The sequence below is a fragment of the Acromyrmex echinatior genome, chromosome 1, assembly GCF_024713525.1.
Source record: "Acromyrmex echinatior isolate Ae372 chromosome 1, ASM2471352v2, whole genome shotgun sequence".
Taxonomy (NCBI): Eukaryota; Metazoa; Arthropoda; class Insecta; order Hymenoptera; family Formicidae; genus Acromyrmex; species Acromyrmex echinatior.
In genome coordinates this window covers 19,501,363-19,521,393 of record NC_141852.1, presented here as the reverse complement: position 1 = coordinate 19,521,393, position 20,031 = coordinate 19,501,363, and the positions used below count along the sequence as shown (strand labels likewise).

At 29.0% G+C, this 20,031-nt stretch overlaps 1 protein-coding gene across 7 annotated transcripts in view; it reads left to right on the top strand.

Annotated features, from left to right (window-relative positions):
• Positions 1–20,031, top strand: part of LOC105154884 (uncharacterized) — a 346,927-nt gene that overhangs the window by 280,360 nt on the left and 46,536 nt on the right. For 2 of the 7 annotated variants that reach the window (XM_087407367.1, XM_087407387.1), the window contains exon 1: positions 1,864–2,151. The exons of the other annotated variants lie outside the window; for them this stretch is intronic. In XM_087407367.1, coding sequence (XP_087263493.1) covers positions 1,879–2,151 — 273 coding nt within the window. In that variant the 5' untranslated portion in view covers positions 1,864–1,878. Of the gene's footprint in view, positions 1–1,863; positions 2,152–20,031 lie in introns of those variants that run through there. 7 annotated transcript variants of the gene reach the window in all.

Below are 20,031 nucleotides of genomic sequence, written 5' to 3'. Positions count from 1 at the left end.
TGACTTGAGTTAAAATTTTATAGTCCGAGAGAAAAGATATCTCTCCAATACATATATAAGAGAAGACAAAGTCTCAACATTTACGAAGTTATAGCTATGATGATAAATTTGATTTAATGGAATGATAAGATCTTTTCAACTCCTTTCGTTATTCTTTTTCAAACCTTGGAGAATTCTAGCCCAACTCGTTCCCAATGGAGCATTTTATACTCTTCGCCCATTTTTGACACTCCACTAACCTCGAATTACCGATAGCACCTTAACCATTAGTAACTTTGAGTGGAAAGTAAGAACAGATATATTTTTCAAAATTCTTTGATGACATAAAGTTATGTAACTGATACTGTTTTTTTTTATTTTTCCAATAAAAGTTTTTTGTAAATTTATTTGTTTACAAATGTAATTATCGGAGTACTTAGAACGTAATAATATATAACAGAATTAGCGAAAATTTATTATTAATTAATTTGAGAGAGAAAAAGAGAGAGAGAAAGAGATTTGTACATATACTTCAGTAAATAAAGTGTATTTTCTTGTCGAGAATAATATTTAATATATAATGACTAAAATATACTATATATATATATATATATAAAATAAATATTTATTAAGAAAATACGATGGATGAATGGAAATTGTTAGCTGGAAATTGCGGCTGATTTGAGAGATAGATCGAGAACAAAATTGAAGTAGAAAACTGTGGGTCGAGCTGACAGAGATAAGTCAGATGAAAGCTTGCACTAAGATAATAGGCATCTTTAGAGTAACTAAAAGTGGAGATCGGAGAATCAGCTTGATCATGAGTGATTGGATATGTTTCTGACGATCCCATTTTCTTTAGTATTACAGACTAATTTACAGATTAATTTAAAAATTAATTTGCTATATAAAATTGCAATTAAATGTTATATTGATATAACAAAATTATTTAAAAAATATATTAATTTTATAGCATAAAAAGTCGAGGTCATAATAAAAAAATCAATATAGTAAAATAAGATTGGTTATAACTTATAACTATATTACAATTGTTTTATTCTGTATCTACACTGTAAAAAATAAAATATTAATTTTAACTTGTAGTCTTATATATATTAACATGTTTGTGTTAATTTTAATTTAATTTTTTTGCATGTCTCAGAAAGTCTACTATACAACTATAAGTTAAAATTAACATTTTATTTTTTACAGTGTATCAAAAATTACTTTTCGAAAAAATGAAATTATATCTGATTAACGATTAGTTGATTATTTATGAAATAATTATATTTGCGGTTTATTTAAATTTATTCGTAAAAAAATAGAATGGTTTCAGAAACTTTAAGTTGGTTGTTGCACCATCTGTGCCAAAAATATGCGCGTTACTTTAAGTACCTAACTACTGTTCGTTTAAATTACGAATATACTGTATTTTAAATCGAAACCATGCCATTCGATATTTCGAGCGTTTCGAACCGGAAAATTTTTGCGACATGATTCAAATTACAGATCGATGCTGTAGCTGTTTCGTAGCAAGTAGGAGCAGTATGTAACAGTAGTATGTAGACGCGCACCCTGCGTCGACTATTACGTGGTGCCATGAGACTCCATTCTCGACAAACGCTTCGCGGCAAGCTGAGGAGAGGATTAAATTCGAAAAAAAGGAATAGGTGTTAGCGAAAGTATACATGGCAGGTGGAAATGTGGAGTAGATTCGAGGATGAACGCCAAGAGAGAGAACACAATTCGAGGTGTCGAGTACCAAAGGACCGACCGGAGGTGCCACGCTTCGCAGACGTCCCTAGTGCGCAAGGGCGTTGGCGCTGACGACGGACGGTACTGGAAGTGTCGGGAGTGTGGGGTCTGGGAGCTTTGGAGCTTCATGGCGGGGGTGAAAGCATGAGGGGGATGAACCGAGTAGGGGATGGTGTTGAGGAAACCGTGGGGTGGGACAACCGGAGACGACTGTGCTCCCAGTCGCTCAGTCCGCGCCCCGACACGCAATCACACGCACACTTCTTGTTCAAAGATGACGGAGTTTTCGTCGTTTCGCGCTCGGGTATTTTCAAATTAATTCGTAATTCCCGCTACCGCGTATCTCAGATCAGTTTCTGGAACTCTTCATTATCTTCGTTATCTTCTTCGTTCACCTTCAATGATATCCTACGTTCGGTGAGTACGATGGTTGATAGATAGTGTCTGATCTATGTAAAGAAAGTAGAATTCTTGCGATGCGTTTTGTGCGACAGCTGTTGTAGAAATTCAGGAAAGATTTTCCAACTTTTGTAGTACGTATTTCTTTGTTACATCGTTGAAATGGTTGCGTTTATCTTCAATGTAGCAATCTAGAAATATTGCGTCGCATTAGTGGGAAATTTATCATATAACGCGATGAAGCACACATAATCCGTTCCTCTTTCATCTTCGTCAAAATCTTGTGTTACTCTGTGAATTACCCTCGTAATTACAATTGCCATACGTCGTCTCTAGTTTTCATCTTGCTAATGGAAAAGCCGGCGAGTTTACTTTATTCTCAAAAAAAGAAATGAAACTTCATGTTACGTTAGTGAAACTCTTCTAATTTCGTGTGCGTGCGTGCATGCGTGCATGCGTGCGTGCGTGCGTGTGTGTGTGTGTGTGTGTGTGTGTGTCATGTAACAAGAATTTTAACAGAAATTGTTAAACAAATCGATCGAGATTGTTCGATTGAATGACAGTTTCTTCGTGTAGCATTTTTAAACCGTACTATATGTACAGTTATAAATTATAAAATTATGATATAAAAAATACATACCTTCTTAAAAATTAATCCAGTTATCTTTTTTACATTAGTTTATAATTGCTTTATTGTAATTATTTTTTAAATATATAATTGACGATTATTTATTACTTTTTTATAACAATTTGAAATCTTAGAGAAGACTTGGCATATTTTATATTTTTAAAGAAATACGAATTTTTCTTTTCTATATGTTAAGTATTAATATTATAAATTGTATGAATTTTTGATAGCTGCACTTTGTTCCTTGTTGAAAACAAATATAAAAAATAAAAATACTACTTATTACACATAAACGCACAATATCCAAGAGTAATGTACGCTCATCTATATCATATCTTTTCGTACTGTGTTGCTGAAATCTTGAGAGAAAAGCTTAATCTAAAAAGGATTAATCCGCATTCAATTAGTAAATTTTTGCTGAAGGTTGAAGTTGAGAGGTTCACGATAATAGATCTTTTATTAAATATTTACAATATAAAGATGGGACCAAAGATATAATAATTAAATATATGTATATTTACGATGTTTTATAATGATGTTTTGCTATACAAATTTTAAGTTTTTATATCAAAATTAAACTTCTTAACAAATCTAATTTTACATTAAGAAGATAGAAATTATATATGATCGGATATTAAATCTTAACGAGAATAACGAGAAAAAAAGGGATCATTCATTGCCGAGCAATAAAAATGATGAGATAAATTGTTTAATATATTTTATTATATTTTATGATAGAATGAACATACGTTGATAAAGAAATATTAATAAAACAAAAAATGTTTTAATTTCTGTTTGTAATCAAATAAAAACAATTATCAGATTGTCTTGAAAATTATTGAATATAAATTTTTTTTACAATACTTATGGATTTGTAAAAATAAAGTATAAGTTTTAATAAATTAACAATACTTGCAAAATGTTCATATGAATGAGATTCTCATTAATTTTCTTGTAAAATATTAATCATATATGTATCTTCAATATTCCTATCGATGCTTTTATCAATATACTTGACAACTTTATAATATACGCATATTTCTGTCCTATCAAATTCTAGAATGTATCATATTTGCACACCAAATACGCATAAAATATGCAAAGATACATCGATATAAAAGAGAAGAAAGATAAAATAAGCAAATATAGCTGATATTGACGAAAGTTGATAATTACAATTATAATTAAATTTGTTCTGGATTTAAATGTAATACTAATATTTCAGTGTCTTTTTAATTATGCAGAGAAAATTTTCTATAGGAGAATTAGCCATTACTAAAATTGAAATTTCTTATATTTATGATTTCATATATGGAATAGTAATGCAACATTTATGCTTATTTTGATTATTAGTGAACTTTTATGATCTTACACACACACACACACACACATATATACACACACATACACACAAAGTTTGAGAATATTATTAATGAGCTAGTTTGCCCACACATTAGCTTGGAAGGTCTCTGCCGCTTATGGCTTCAAACATTGGTATTCGTTGCAGAAAATCCATTTGCTAATTGGAGAGTTCTGCCATTTACGAAATCAAATATGAATGGCGAGTAAGATTGGTTTACAAATTAGCATTTCGTCGCTAAATCACATTAATGAATTACTATTATGCATCATCAATCAGATCCATTGACATACATGTGTTGTATAATTACCGTATTTGGATTTATGTGCATGCTGCCCTAGACCTACAAGTATTTATCACGTATAGAATTTCTTTATACAAAAGATTAATGTACAATAAAACAAACTTTTATTTCGTAATAAGAAATAAAACAAAATTTTTATATTTCGATATAAGAAATAACTAACTCTACCTATATGTTATCAAAAATTATAATTTTTTTTAAGCTTACATAATCTTTTTAATAATCTCATTAATAATTAATTTTATGTTTGAATCGTATTTATTTGTCTATCGATAAATTTAAAAAATACGCGAAAAAAATAATATTTTCTTACTTTTTATATCTTTACAAAAGTCTTTATTATTTTACTTACGTCTTAAAATGCAAATGTTCAGTTTTGATTCATTTTTACGAGCTGACTGTAATTTTATGGACGGTTGGCAAGCATGATCCCAAGAGTAAGCCAAAAACTTTCTTGAAGCTGCTTTGGAGGACTCGTCTCTCTGCTGTCCAAACTTGATTCATCTAACTTCGCTCGATAAAGTTTGTCACCGGAAAAGACATGAATTTTGTTATTGATGCAAAAATTTGAAGAAATCATCTAGCATGTTTGCAGTTTGTTATTTCGATCAAAAGTTTACGATAGAACGCGACAGCTGTTTCAAAAACGTGACGTTACCAATGAATGACGTCAGCTTGTTGACTAAAAGAGGAGAAAACGTGGATTTTCTGGTCAAAGGCCATGAACATCACAAAGCAAATCGTGGAGAGTGCATCGACGGGTTATTATTGAAAAAGTTATATAATTCACCCACGCGTTATTGACAAAGCCAATTCATATTTCCTCCCCTACTTTGGTCGAATATTTTAATTGTCGACAGCCTTTCTTGTTCTTCGCCTCATTGTACTTTCCTTTGTGCTAGTAGAGCTGGCTTAATTAAACTTTCTACTTATTCTTCGTTCGTGCAGAAAAATCCATATAAAGAGAATAGTCCATGTTGTGAGTTCAATAACTTCAAAGATTTATTGCTTACATCGTGACCTTAATTGCCGTAGAAAACCGAAATAAGAAATTCTTATTGATGTTTATAATATTATTCTATATACGACTGATTCACAAAATAGAAATTGATTATCGCTGCAGAATTAATCGGTTTGAGCATTTAGACTGATGACAAGAAATAGGACCAGAATTATTGCGCTTAAAAAGAATACTTAGTCTATACTTATGATCAAATCGACGAGAAAAACGAATCGGATCGGGGCCAGGTTCTGAAAGCGGTACCGCAAATTTAATTTTTAATAACGAGTCTGGATTTGTACAATCTCTTCTATATCCTCTGCTCGTCTTTTGCTTTCTATATACCACTACTTGAACGATTCTCTGCAAAAAAAGATTATTATCGTATGACCTAGATTGCTTTAGTATGCAGGTGACACTACTTGGGAAAGAGAAACTCAATTTCTGAAGAATACGTTCGGGCATGATGTTAATCTGTAAGCTATTTCTCTCGAATAAATAAGATTATCATTTATGCTTTGTGCATATCTCGATTAACACCTGAAATATTCAAACGGTAAAATATAAAGTAAAATGTTTCAACTTAAAAGAAAATAAAAAATTATGTAACACAGATACTTTGATAATATTTTACTTACAATATTGTAATATTTAAATTAAAAATATATCATAACACGGGATGTAATATATTAGAATAATAATTTGATTTATTAATTAGTTTTTCAAATTAAAAATTCTGTAAAGCTTTATCCAATACCTAACACGCTTAGTCAGAGTTATTGATAATAACTGATCCGCTTTTCAAGTTTCTCCTGGGTTATCAATTTGGATTATGTAATCTAGAGTAATAATTTAACGTTATCGAAGGATTGGAAATTAGCTGAGGGAAATGAGCCACTCTGCCTTGTATGAAATTTATAGAATTAATAAACGATGGATTAATTGTAGGTAAAAGAATTTAAAAAATTTAAAACAATTTGTAACATTTAACAAAAAAAATCTTGTGTAGTTTATTTTTATCATTTTTTAAAATTATTATATTTCTATTATTTTTTCAACCTAACCAATTCGAGCTTTTATTTTTTACTATTGTATTTATTGATTCTTCTTTAGACAGAGAGTTAAATTTGTCTTATTTTTAGATCGAATCAATCTACACATATATATTTTCCATTATTGTTTTCGTGAATATACAACATTGATCAAATTTTGTTTTATATTTAGAATGCTGACAGGTTTAAATTGTACACAAATCGTATTTACGTATTCTACGTGCACCTATATTAAATGTTAAAATACCTTATATCAAATTTGTTTAAAAATAATATTGCATTTGTGCCCATGCGCGCGTGTTTGCATGTGTTGAGACTTTTACACAATTGTGTGAATATTAAATAATACATTGAATAAATCTTTATTGTAAATTATAACAGTTAACGAAATGATTGTGTTAGAATTTTATTTTTAAACAAAGTACTTATTCTTAAAAATATTTATGAAAAAATTTTCGATATTTAATACAGTATTTTTACAGAACGTAATTGATTTAAAATTAGTAAAAAGATTATATAATAATTTAATATATATAAAATTATACTACAAACTTATATATAAAAAAATTAATAAGTTTTAGATTTTGTAAAAGTATAGCTTATTTTATTCTATGATAGTTATATAAATAATATATTATTATTAATTTTATATACAGTGCAGTTTTTATAATAAAGCTGCTAACAATTGCAAATATATTTGATATAATTTCCTTGCAATTTCTATAATATAATAAACAGATATAAGTAATTTTTACAAAATAAAGATAAAACAGCATCTTTTTCTGCAGCAAAATAGAACATTATCACTGTAATTGATACTCCTCAATATCCTGTCGAGATTGGACACAACTACTCGATGAAGATATTTCCGAGACGTATTTATGATCTTGTTTTCCTGAAAAACGAAAAACTTATCTTAAGGAAATGTTTACCCCCTAGTTGCTCACGATAAGAGAATCATGTGAAAGTTTCCGCGCGAAAAATCCTTTTTCTGCACAGACCATTATGTAGCAACGTTATCCTTCGCTACGTCCTTTGCATATATTCTGCCGGCTAAATGTTCCGGTCTTCACCGTGTTGCATAATGCAATAGCCGTCACGATCCTTGATCGGTCTGCTTTGCTTCTATTTCAATTAATGCCTATTGATTTGATCGGGTCATGTCATTACGCCGTATCGTAATTTACATGGAAAATTCCTCAGTCCGGGCACAAAATGTCATCAATTGATAAAATGACAATAGACTATAATATATATATATATATATATATATATATATATATATTGTATATATATTATATATTGTTTCCTGAATATTAAATAGATTAATACAGTTCCGTTGAGGTCATAATATCACAATTTCGTATGTAACAGCTTATTAATGCGACACAACTATCTTTATTTTGGAAAAAGTAAATATAATTATTATTAGGTATATATTTTAAATAAGTTTTAGATATAATCTTTATGTAGAATATTAAAGATATAAAAAAGCACAATTGTTTGTAGTATAATTTGCATTACACATTAAGTAATTTTTTTTTATTAAATCGACGCTAATAGATTTCTTGACACGCTTTTATTAAATATTGTATTAAAATGTTCAAGCGAAATATTGCCCTTATGATACTATTTTTATTATGAGGTATTATAAATCATTGTAAATACTGTAAAGAAAAATGATATTATATATATTAAATGTTTAAACGAAAGCTAAACTTGAAGATAGTTTTCGAAAGATTAGATTAAGTTTTATGCTTTTGCAACACGATATCTGAAAATGATCGCATTTGCCATTTCGAGCAGTCTGCGAATTGCCAATTAAAGCTTTTATAGGCTATGACATAAAGTCAGTGAGACAATGGAGGACATGACTGTGTTGCTCGTCTGCGCCGTAAAGCAAAAATAACAAAATATAGGAACAGTAAAAACGTGGTAAAGCACGTACCGCTCGGTCATTCGAGTAAATGATCCATAAAAGCTACGTACTTCTGACAAAGCGCTTCATGCGCGACGCGCATTATCCGTTCGTTTCTCGTAAGAAGTTTGCTTGAAACTGATGATGGTTAGTCTATAACTAACTATGGTCCGCTCCAGAAATTAGCAAGACTCGATAAGAACGAGAAGCGATCTATTGATCTTACGGTCTTTGTTTGGCTACATTGGCCGGTTCGTTCGTCGATGTAGTACCGACATCGTTAAGACGTCCAAGTTTCCGAAAGATCTTAAAGATTTAAAGGGATTCTCATAGACGATTCTGTGTAGAGGATACCGCTTCGATAAGAAATAGAAACAATGGGCACATACTGAAGCGAAAGGAAGAAAAGCAAAACGGAGGGCAAATGGAGGGAAACGAATAAAACGAAAAATGGACGAATTGAGGGAGAAAAGAAAAATAGTGAAAGCATAACAGAAATGTGAACCACTAGCAGAGATTTTTATCCGCTGCATCTCGGGCGTTGTTCTCCCGTTTATTTCCTTGCAACTACGGCGTACTTTTTTTTGCTCACTGACGCGTATATTTTATTTATAACTCACTGTTGGCTTGAGCATTAGCAGTGTTTAATTATCTATGCATGCTTCGCTCAGAGACTATCGCGATTATTTGTACGCGCCGTTATTCAACATAATTTTGTCAAGTCAAGAAAAAAATATTTACGCACGTCAGCGGATGCTTTTTATTGTCTTTCGGGATTTTCATCGACGTGTATAAATCCCTGCGGATCATACGAAGCATTATCAACGTCAGGCCATGGTTACCTGCAAGCATGTATGTAGGCACATGCATATTCATCGTTCTTCGTCTGGTATTGGTACACATCATTAATATTTCCGATTAAACGTCATTTTAGCGGGCTGTCACGTGCATTGCGTTCACGTCATGTAATTAAACTCTGTAACGAGGTACTTCGGCGGTTTTACGTAATTAATAACACACCTGACAGCGTACGTCTCGCCTTTCGCGAGGTCGATCGTTGCATTACTGATTAGTCCTATCAGAGCGATTTAAAGTTTTTCCTTTTAGCCCTTCTTGTTTTCCGCCAACAGCTCTCGCAAGTAACTGAGAGAAGTAAAGGGCAATATCTCAGGTCTTTTTGAATCCCGTTTATTACAGGAGCTTCTTTTTATACTGAAAATCTTTAGGATATTTCTGCCGTACATTCTGTTTCTTTCCAGACGCTTGGTCATTTATAACTGTCAGTGACATTTATGCTTTGTAAATTGGTACGTAATTTTTTTGCATGCTGTAGGAAATAGGTCGTCCTTTTACTTTTTCACTTGAGGGAATGTAAAAGCTATACTTTGTAATGTACTCTGTACATAAATATAAGTGTAAATTCTTATGTTCTCGTTTGAGAATACTAAAAAAGAATTTAATATTTTATAATATTTTAATCTAAACATATAAAAAACATATATATATATATTATAGTGATCATTAATTTAATGATTTTATAAAACTTTAATGATTTTATCAAATTTATAAAATCATTGTTATGTTTTTGTGATATCGCTGATATTTTATCTACTATATCAGAATTATTAATAATGTATTCTGTAAAAGCATGAATTAGCCCACTATTATTACAAAATATGTGCATAAATCATAGACTACTTCTATGCTTTTCTTTTTGCATAAATCATAGACTATTAAAATTATACTTTATAAAGAAAGCTTCTATTGTAAACATATATTACAATTGAAATATAGAATTATGGAGATGTAAACGATGATAAATTTATCTTTCACGCACATGAAAAGTATACATATGTACACATAGCATTATTTATCTCAATATATCATAGACAATACAAAATAACTGAAAAGATGAAAGTCGATGCATTTGAATTTAGTGTAAGATGCCAAAAAATGACAGATGATGATAAATTTAGATTCTTTGGTTAATGTGTTAGCATAGATTGGAAAAAGCAGCTTATAAATAGCATACGAGGAAATAACGTAACAGGTGGTCCAGCCTAACTCGACTAAATATGCATGCATCACTTTCTCGCATATATCTAAAACTTTCGTGTTGTGAGAAGATTCAGTATATTAACATGTCTATAAATATATCTTTAATATTTAATCGTCAATACTTTGCGCGCGAATTAAGACTTTATTAATATATTAATAAAATATAAATTTTGTTTATATCTTAATTATGATTTTTAATAAATAAAAATTTATTTTTTGTGCGCAATGTATTTGTGCGCAGTGTATTTTGTAAATTATTTATGAGCTAAAAATAATTTTTTTTTTTGCAAGATATCGGGACTTTTTTGTTCGTTGTTTATATTCTATAAGAGTGCAATAATTGCAAGGTCTTATATAAATAATCTATAGAATCTAATATAATAATCCAAGTAAAAATATGTTTTTTATATGTATACTTATAATAAAACGCAATGATTAACGAACATGAGAAGTTTAGCATTACGAAGGTAAGGCCAGTGACAGGCGTGTGTACATACATATAAAAGTAAATCCACTCTCTCCAAAAGCGATTTTCATGAAAGATTTCATTAAGGTAATTTCATCAGAAATCTATAAAAGTATGATTGATTGCACGCACGCAAACATTAATTCTCTAAACAAACATATATATGTATATGTATAACGCGCGTATATGTAGAATTCTCCTCTTTTTTTTTCTTTGAAGAACATTTTGTATATTACCAATAATACACGAAAATGTTTTCTTCGCAGAATATTATATATACGTTATATTGATGTAAAAAATGATCCTGTAAATTATAATAATTTTTTGAAATTAACATTGACCAATTGTGTTAAATATAAATAAGTATTTTTAATATTCAACAATATAATATTCAACATGTATAATATATCATATACATTAATTAATTGCAATGTACATTATATTTGATTTATATATTTATTAGACACATATTATATAAAATCAAAACATTTTACTGGGAATTAATTTTTCACGATTATATTATACACAGATTTAATTGCTTGCATTAAATGTATAACAAAAATTACTAAAATTAGTGTAATATTTAGTGTAATATAACAAGGAATATTAAAATAAAAACTATTATTTTAACTTTATACATAGTTTTAATCTATTAATTTTCAGTTTCAAATGTGCACAGAAATAATAATAATGACTGCTAACAAGTCTTATTGTTAACATAGTTTTAAAATTCGAAGGAGATCGTATTTATTCATGGAATTCTCAAAGAAAAGGCATAAGTTATACATTTCAGGACAAAGTTAAGAACAATAAGTGAGAGCATTACAAGCTTTCTGTATTTTACCGAGCATACTTTTTGTTAGTACAAGATAAGGGTCTGTTCGCGGATAAGTGAAGAAAGGCGTGATAAAACGAGGATGAACAAGAAGAATTTCTATAAGTCAGAGAAATATCGTTTAACTTAAAATTAGCAAGAATTTGAAACTATGCAAACGCGCATGCGGTGCATTGTCGGTGATACGTTACCGTCATGCTCGTGTATCGGAAAGGTGTTCGAGATAACAGGTCGCACGTATTGAATTGTAACGCCTATTAATTATCAAGACAGCCTATAAATCTGAAACTTTTTTAATGACCGCGTAAATTTTGAACGATATATTACATATATGGTCCTGTCAATTTCAAATGCCTTGCGTTGAGAAGATGATGAATGGCAGTCCTTTTTTCTTGTATGAAAGTTTCCATGGATTTCAACGTTTCACTGATCGAAAGTTTAATTAAGTATGAAACGTAATTGAAATTTTGCCGTAAATCTTTTGCGGATTGCTCGTGATAAATTGAATTTATCAGGTGTAATGCAGTTTTCTATTCTTCATTTATTTCAAATGCTACCCTATCGTTTAAAAGATTAATTCGTCTAACTTTTATAAAACTATTTAGAAACGTCTATTCAGAACTCTATCTAATTTAAATGATAAATATTTCAGCTCTTTATCTTTTTTCTTGGATCTTGTAATAATCCAAAGCGTGTGTAAACTATGGAAATATTTTATTTAATTGTATTTTAATTATTTAATAATAAATTTTTGTCCAATTATTATCTAATATATACATATTGAGGGAGTAAAACCATAGTGAAACTGAAACCTTGATACAGTTGTAATAATAGTATCGTATTTACATCGAGAATTTCGTTTTTATTACAAAAAGTTTAGATTTAACGAAAGTTTACCTTGCCTTGTCCTACATTTAGACTTTTGTACATGACATTTGAAATTATATTTTTCACCGTAAATTCGGTAGAATATACGATCATTAAGAGAAGAAATACACAGGTGCATATGTGAGAACTATGTGTTCTCGTATTATTAGTAGAGAAACAAAACTTTTTTATCACGCGCGTAAACAAAAACTTTCGTAACATTCACTCCAAAATATTCAAATTCCATGCAAAATATTTAATCTTATTGACTCGTTAGAAAGAAAGTCAGATTAGTTTAGTCAACGGAAAAACACCTATTAGTATGTAAATGCAATATTAATCCGAAAACTATAATTCTCTAATATTATTAACTTAAAGTAAAGATTTTTATAGTATCTAAAATGAACTTAATTTAGAAGCAAATATATTTCTATCATTTTTTTTTATTATGTTAAAGTTACTCGCTGAAATATTATTGAAGCAATTTTAATTAAAAATATTATTTTATATAATATTTTGTATTGAACGGTATATGAATTATTTCTCTGCATTTTCCATTAAATATAATAAAAAATTATAAAAATGTAAAACAATTTTAGGCATAATTGAAATTGTGCGTTGATAATATAAAGAGAAAATTAAGATGAATTAAACATATGAAACATCGAGTTTAATCGCATCCATTAAATTATATCTCTGGCTCTCTATATGACACGATTCACTCGATCGGTAGTGTATCATGACTCTAGATTTATTCAGATCTTTTCTCTCTTTAACTCTAATTATTTTTATCAATGAGCCTTCGATCCAGACATGTGCAAGAATCAATCTTCAGTGTTGTTCTGTACACACGCTAGCCAATCTAACGACCGTCATGTGTAATGTAACGCTCGAACTATAATCTGTGTGCTATGTCTCAGTATGTGTTTTGAAATAAATTTTAAGTACATGTACTTACTTGATATAAATATTGTAACGATATTATTGCCACAAAATAATATAACTTTTTTGTGAAAATTATATTAAATTAATGTTTATTGAGTTATTGTCTTGGTCGCTTGTCTTGGTTTGTGTATTTTTTCAACAAGTTCCCTTTGAATTGCTCTGAATAAACAGTTAAGTGGAAATGCGAGAAATACGTTCAGTTTTAACGACCGTGCTTTTACCGAGGTAAACGTGTAAACATTTCTCAGTGCCCCGTGAATAAACTTCGGAAAAGCATATAAAATGAGAATTTTTACTTACAATATTCCGTATTGTTCAAAATGCGTCGACACAATTGCTTGCTTTATATTACATCTATTGTAATCTGTTCGTACGTAACTTGAACTTTAACCATATTGTTTGAACCTTACTTGTTGTAATAACTTTGGGTCATTATTTACGGCAGCACAAAATGGCTGCAGATGGTGTTTTCATTAAACCGGTAACAAACCATCATCAACGGGCAGAACGTTGCAATAACATACGTGTTTCAAATAAAAAATTAGTCCGGAATCGTGATACTCATGAACAAACAACCGGTGGCCACTGTAATCTTCGCTAATTCACTGTGGTGTTGTGTATTATCAGATTTAATTTATAGCCACACCCACAAGAGGATGTACTGTATACCACGTAACACACAATTAGTATCGACAGTGGGACATGAATGGTATTGATTTTGCAGGTTTATCCGTTCTTTTGTTCGCACGGACATGGTTATCGCAAGCTACGAGTACATAACAAGAAAATATCATTTGACAATATATGAAATCTATCACAAAAAACATTTAAAAAATAAGTTTTTTCAAAAAATATTTGCGCGTTTTATATTATGAAGAAATAATAAAATATTACAGTTAAAATATTAAAATATTTTATATTATAAAAAATAAATGATTTGCAAACTATTTTTGTAATACGACATATGGTATACTACACATAAAATACAAAATCCATATATAATTTTAAGATATTACTTCATTGATTTAATTTAAACTATTTTACATTTATATATAATACTGTAAATATTTATATAATTATAATTACATAATTGGATCATATCAATATAAATTTATTAATTATATCAGATATTTAATCTAACATTTCATACATATGAGATCTACACTTTGCTTTAATGAATATAGATAACTCATACGTATGTTTTTTAATACTTTTTTTTAAATGTTTTCAATTGCATATCTTTGAATACATTTCAAGTAGACATATTTTTGTATAATGCGTAACTGGTAACTGAATTTAAAAAAAAAAGGAATAAGAATCGGAAACTTGATAAAATATAAATAAACGTACAAAGTATTCTGCAGCATGTATTTTTAAGCGTGTTTTAACCAGTTTAAAACATGTTTAATTGATATTTTTAATATATTTTAAATATATTTTTTTATAGTATTGTTTAAAGCATATTTGGAGCATTAAAAACATATTTAAGAAAAAATACAGTACGTTTTATTCTTAAAAAAAGACATTAGTCTTTACCAACCCTGATTTACATATAACTAATTTTTAATTTATTTCATAATAATAACGAGTATATCTTTACGCTACCTTATTAAAATATTATTTGAATATAATTATTTTATTAGTTTAATGAACAACAAGTAGAATTTACATAATTTTTATATATGCAAAATAAGAATGGCTGTTTTTATATCATATAAAATAAATTAATATTCAAAATTTGCGTTCAATATCTTTATATGCTTTCAGTAATTATCTATGCTTTTTTCTAGAGAGAAAAAAATGTTAAGCTATTAGATTCGAATGGTCATATCACAAAAATAGCATAATGCATCTAAGAGAAAAATTTGCATACGCGTTGCGAACCGCATATCAGCGAAGCAAAACTTCGAGCAGACTTGCACCCACGTAAATGTCGTGCCGTGAATGTTGGGAATTTATGAGAAGCCGGGATGAGCCGCGTTCTCTCTAGAGCTTGAAAACGTTCTCGATTTATCGGGCTTATGGGGAATTCAAGCATCGCCAAGGTGTCATTCTGACGCTCTACTTTCATTTTGCATGTAATACACAATCAATTTTATTTAATTGACAAAATTGAATGAGCATTTTTATTTTTTATAATATTTCCATAATTAAAATTTTTTAATGTTTACTAATTGTTTTTTGTTTTTAGAAAAGTTTGTTTTTATAAAAGTAAAACTAATATTGATATGAAATAAGAGAAATGTAGTAAGTTAAATGTATTTTTTTAACTAGAAAATTATGTAATGATATTTATTATAAATCATAAAAATATATTCGATCTTCAGTTATAATAAATTATTGCAGTTTGTGTATTATGTTAAGCTTATAATTAGCTAATATGATATTTATACATATAATACGCAGTTATATGATCAAGCATTATTTGTTTAAAATTACAGATTAAATTTATTAATAAAGCTATACATTTAATTAATGTCTAAATTATTGGTACATTATTCAACGATGCATTTATATTTATGATTAGCAATAATATTATTTGTGCAATTAAAAATTAAAATTACAACTTAAGTTTAATAAGATTAGCATTTATTTTAATTTTATAATTGTTTTTTTAAATCAAAATAATTATTTTCTTATGAAGATTCAATTTTTGATTCTCAATTATTTTCAAAATTACTGAATTTGTTAAATTTTTAAAAATTAATAATTTAATAATTAATAAGTAGAAAAATTGGTGTTGATCTTACGCACTTCTGTGACAAGTATGTGTTATTATTTCGATCTATTCGTTATAGCAAACTATAAATATATTTTAAAATGTATAAATTTTTTAATGTGAAATAAAATCCTTCTATTTTGCTTGAACAAAACGATGAAATAAGAAATAAATCTTTTATTGAACTTACATAGATTTTTAAATTTTAAACTAGGTTTTTGATGAATGAATTATCGGTGTAATAAACGGCAAATGTATGCAACGATAATAATGATGTATGAATAAACACAATGATGTATAATGTATAAATAAACATAATGTTATTATTATATTATTATTATATGTATAACAAATATAAATTCTTCTTCAACAATCTTTCTGTAATTGAAATTGATATTCCTCTTAGCGCGTGAAACGGTATGTTTGCATTGTGATATTTAATTTTCTCCTCGTTTCTAGGCAACGTAAAAACGAGCTTTTAGTTCATTTCAATCAGTTCTCGCTACAGATAAAAAGGAATCGATCGCACGACTGATATGATTGGGTTCGCGTATCATAGAAGCTTATCGATGATTGATTGATCGATTTTTCTACATTAAATTTCATTATGGAATTACACAAAGCCTGTAAAGAATTAACGAAAATATAAACTGTGAAACTTTGAAATATAGACTGTGTATCATTTGTAAAATAATAATATTATAATTTCAATGAGTTGTTAATTAATGCGCTGTACCATCTTGTGAATATAATTTATTTTTTATCCATATAAAAATTCGACAGATGTCTTATCTTATTAAACAGTTTTTATAAATAAAACTATAATAATGAATACGTAATTCCAATTTTCTACACAAATATTTAAAATTCGATAACAAGAAGTTCTGTTTAGTATTAATGTCTCAGATATCATGTTAAAACCAAGAAATTGTTGTTGAGAGACATCGCGATACGTCAAAGTTTTTCAATTTCGTTTTCTTGTCTGTGTTAAAAATATCGCAACAAGAATGTATGTCTAGAAAGAAACAAACGACATTGTTACAGAATATAGACGAACGAGACGGTACATCACTACGATGTATATAGTAGAAAAATCAGCATCACATTCTACACCTTTATGACGACATAGTTTGCGGAACGGCGGAATGTGAATTAAACATAGGGCCTGATAAAGTAACAAGTCGGGCGACAATAATGAATCGCGGCAGGCGAGAAATGAGTCGTCGCCGTTGTCGTTCAGGTTTTCTTCCCCTATTCCAACAGTTGATAAAGCTTGTCTGTACACGCGACTATACGTAACATTCCTATTTTCGTTAGTACTGCTAACGTGCCGATGGTTATCGATAATGGATGAAATGTCATTGTTGTGCGCCACGTCGTTTGACACCACATGTCCAACAAAGCGACGGATCCGACGAGATTCAAATATTTCACGACGAGTTTAAACCGCGGATATTTACACGTGTTACAGCTCCGATAAATTTCACAATTTGCGCCAGAATTTATTTGCAAAAACTGAATAACAAAAATCCTAAGAGAAAAAATTCGAATTTTAGTCTTTTTGTAGTTGAGTGAAGTTATCACATTTTATATACGTATATTTATTTTGTATGTGACAGAGATTGCGATTTTATGATTATAAGTATGAATTGAATGTGAATTCAGTTATATTTTCCAACATTTTTTATAATGTAGGAATCAGACTCGGACAAAGGATATATTTTTGCTTAAGTTCTTAATGTGAGCAAAAGTTAACAATTTCAAACAGAGATGATCTTGATTTAGGATCAACTTCTTTTACTTAATTATTATTAATTGAAATTAAACATAATTTTAATAATATTATATAATCAATTGCCTATGTTTTTTTTAAATTCTTGCCTTCCTAAATCTTCAATATTTTAATTCAATTAGTTAATCAAGTTATATTCACATATATATTTTTCTATAAAAATATCTTTGTATCGCTTATAATACACACAGAAAAAGATGTGACATGAGAAAAATTGTGAATTTCAATATCGTTGTAGTTTACGAAAAGAAAAGAGATATTGTGTTCCTTGCTGTAAAATATAATAGAAGATAAGCAGTTCTGGAAAAATGTGGACTTGGCAATGTGAAAGATGTATGTTAGCTAGTTTACCACTTATATAAATTTTATGCTGGTAATAAAAGATAACAACTACGTCATTATTTACGATCGAAGTTTGCTGTATTGTTAAATAAATGTGCATATAGTTTTATAGCGACAATATCATTATGCTGACAAGTCCGTAATCCGATTGTATCGAGCCAATAGCATTTACGATACTCATGCAGTCAACAGTACAAACTGTGATAGAGAGAGGCAGTATATGATTCGATTTATGCGCTGCTTTTGCGTCAAATATTTGTAAGGCAAATGTTTCGTTTCATTTATAAATTCAACAACTCCACGTGTATGTATGTACAACAAAATAGTGTTGTGACGACTACATTTTAATTTTGAAATTGATGGCATCGTTCTTTTTTTGTTTAAATTGAAGTAAATTATTTGGATGTAAATTATTTTTGCTAATTAAAGTGCTATTAGAAATTAAAATTTAATTTGAAGTTCACGAAAGTAACTTATTTTAGAACAAGTGTTGAGAATTCTTTATAAAGAGTACTATGTGTCCTGTCTTTTATCGTGTTCAGTCAAAAGTGTTGGAGTTAGCGACAAATGAATTATCACAGTTTTCGGTAATTAGACAACAATTAAAATTTACACAAAATATTTTGAAATAAATTTGTTTCTATACGCGTTTTTCTATCATTTTGCGTTCTTATATTCCTCGTATATTCCCGGGTTTGGTTTTTCGATTCTATTTTTTGAAGAATCACAGTACCATGCGTATCAATTTAGCTTTAGAGTCTCTTGGGGGAGTAGAGGTTCGCTTATGTTTTTACATTTAGGTAGTAGTTTGCATTTTTACTTCTTAGAGTTCTTTGTTAACTCGAGGGAATCTACAGTTTAATGTCGAATCCAAAACGCGAAAAATCGTGTATAAAGGGCGCAGGTAGAATCGAATCTACAGATCACGAGTCAATCGCACTGAACGGCAAGCCACTCGGCGCTATCATTTTGCATTGGTTCGACATTTTCCTTCGAGTTTACAAGCTTTTTGCATCAATTGAAGAAACATCAGCATTATAAACAAACACCCATCGTTAATTTCTGTTAATTAAATTTACTTTAGAACAATTATGTCCTAAATATGCTTAGAATATATAATACAGTAAAATATAATATAATACAGTAAAGTATTATTTCGGAAATTATATGACTTTTAAAATATAAATAAAATGAATGGTAATAATATTGTATATTTTTTCAAACGTTTTGCATATAAAGTATTATATGTTACATTATCTTTAAAAAGTTATTTATTTTTATGAATGTATTAAATTTTTCTTTTTAAGTTATATAAATTGTCAATTTAACAACGTCAATAGAATGGTAATTATTATGACGTATGTATTTTGAGAATAGTTTATATGGCACTATATATATACAATGCCCATCATTGAGATCGAACCCTCAAGCAATTTCGTGATGATTAACTTTGAAATTTAGCGGTTGCTTTGCTCGAAATACAGAACTAGAAATTATGAAGTTTCTGTAGTATGTCGAGTAAGGTTGCCTGATAGAAATTCATTTACTCCGAAGCAGTTTATTATGTTTATTATATCATTTGCTTGGGATAATAGAATGTATCAAATATCCT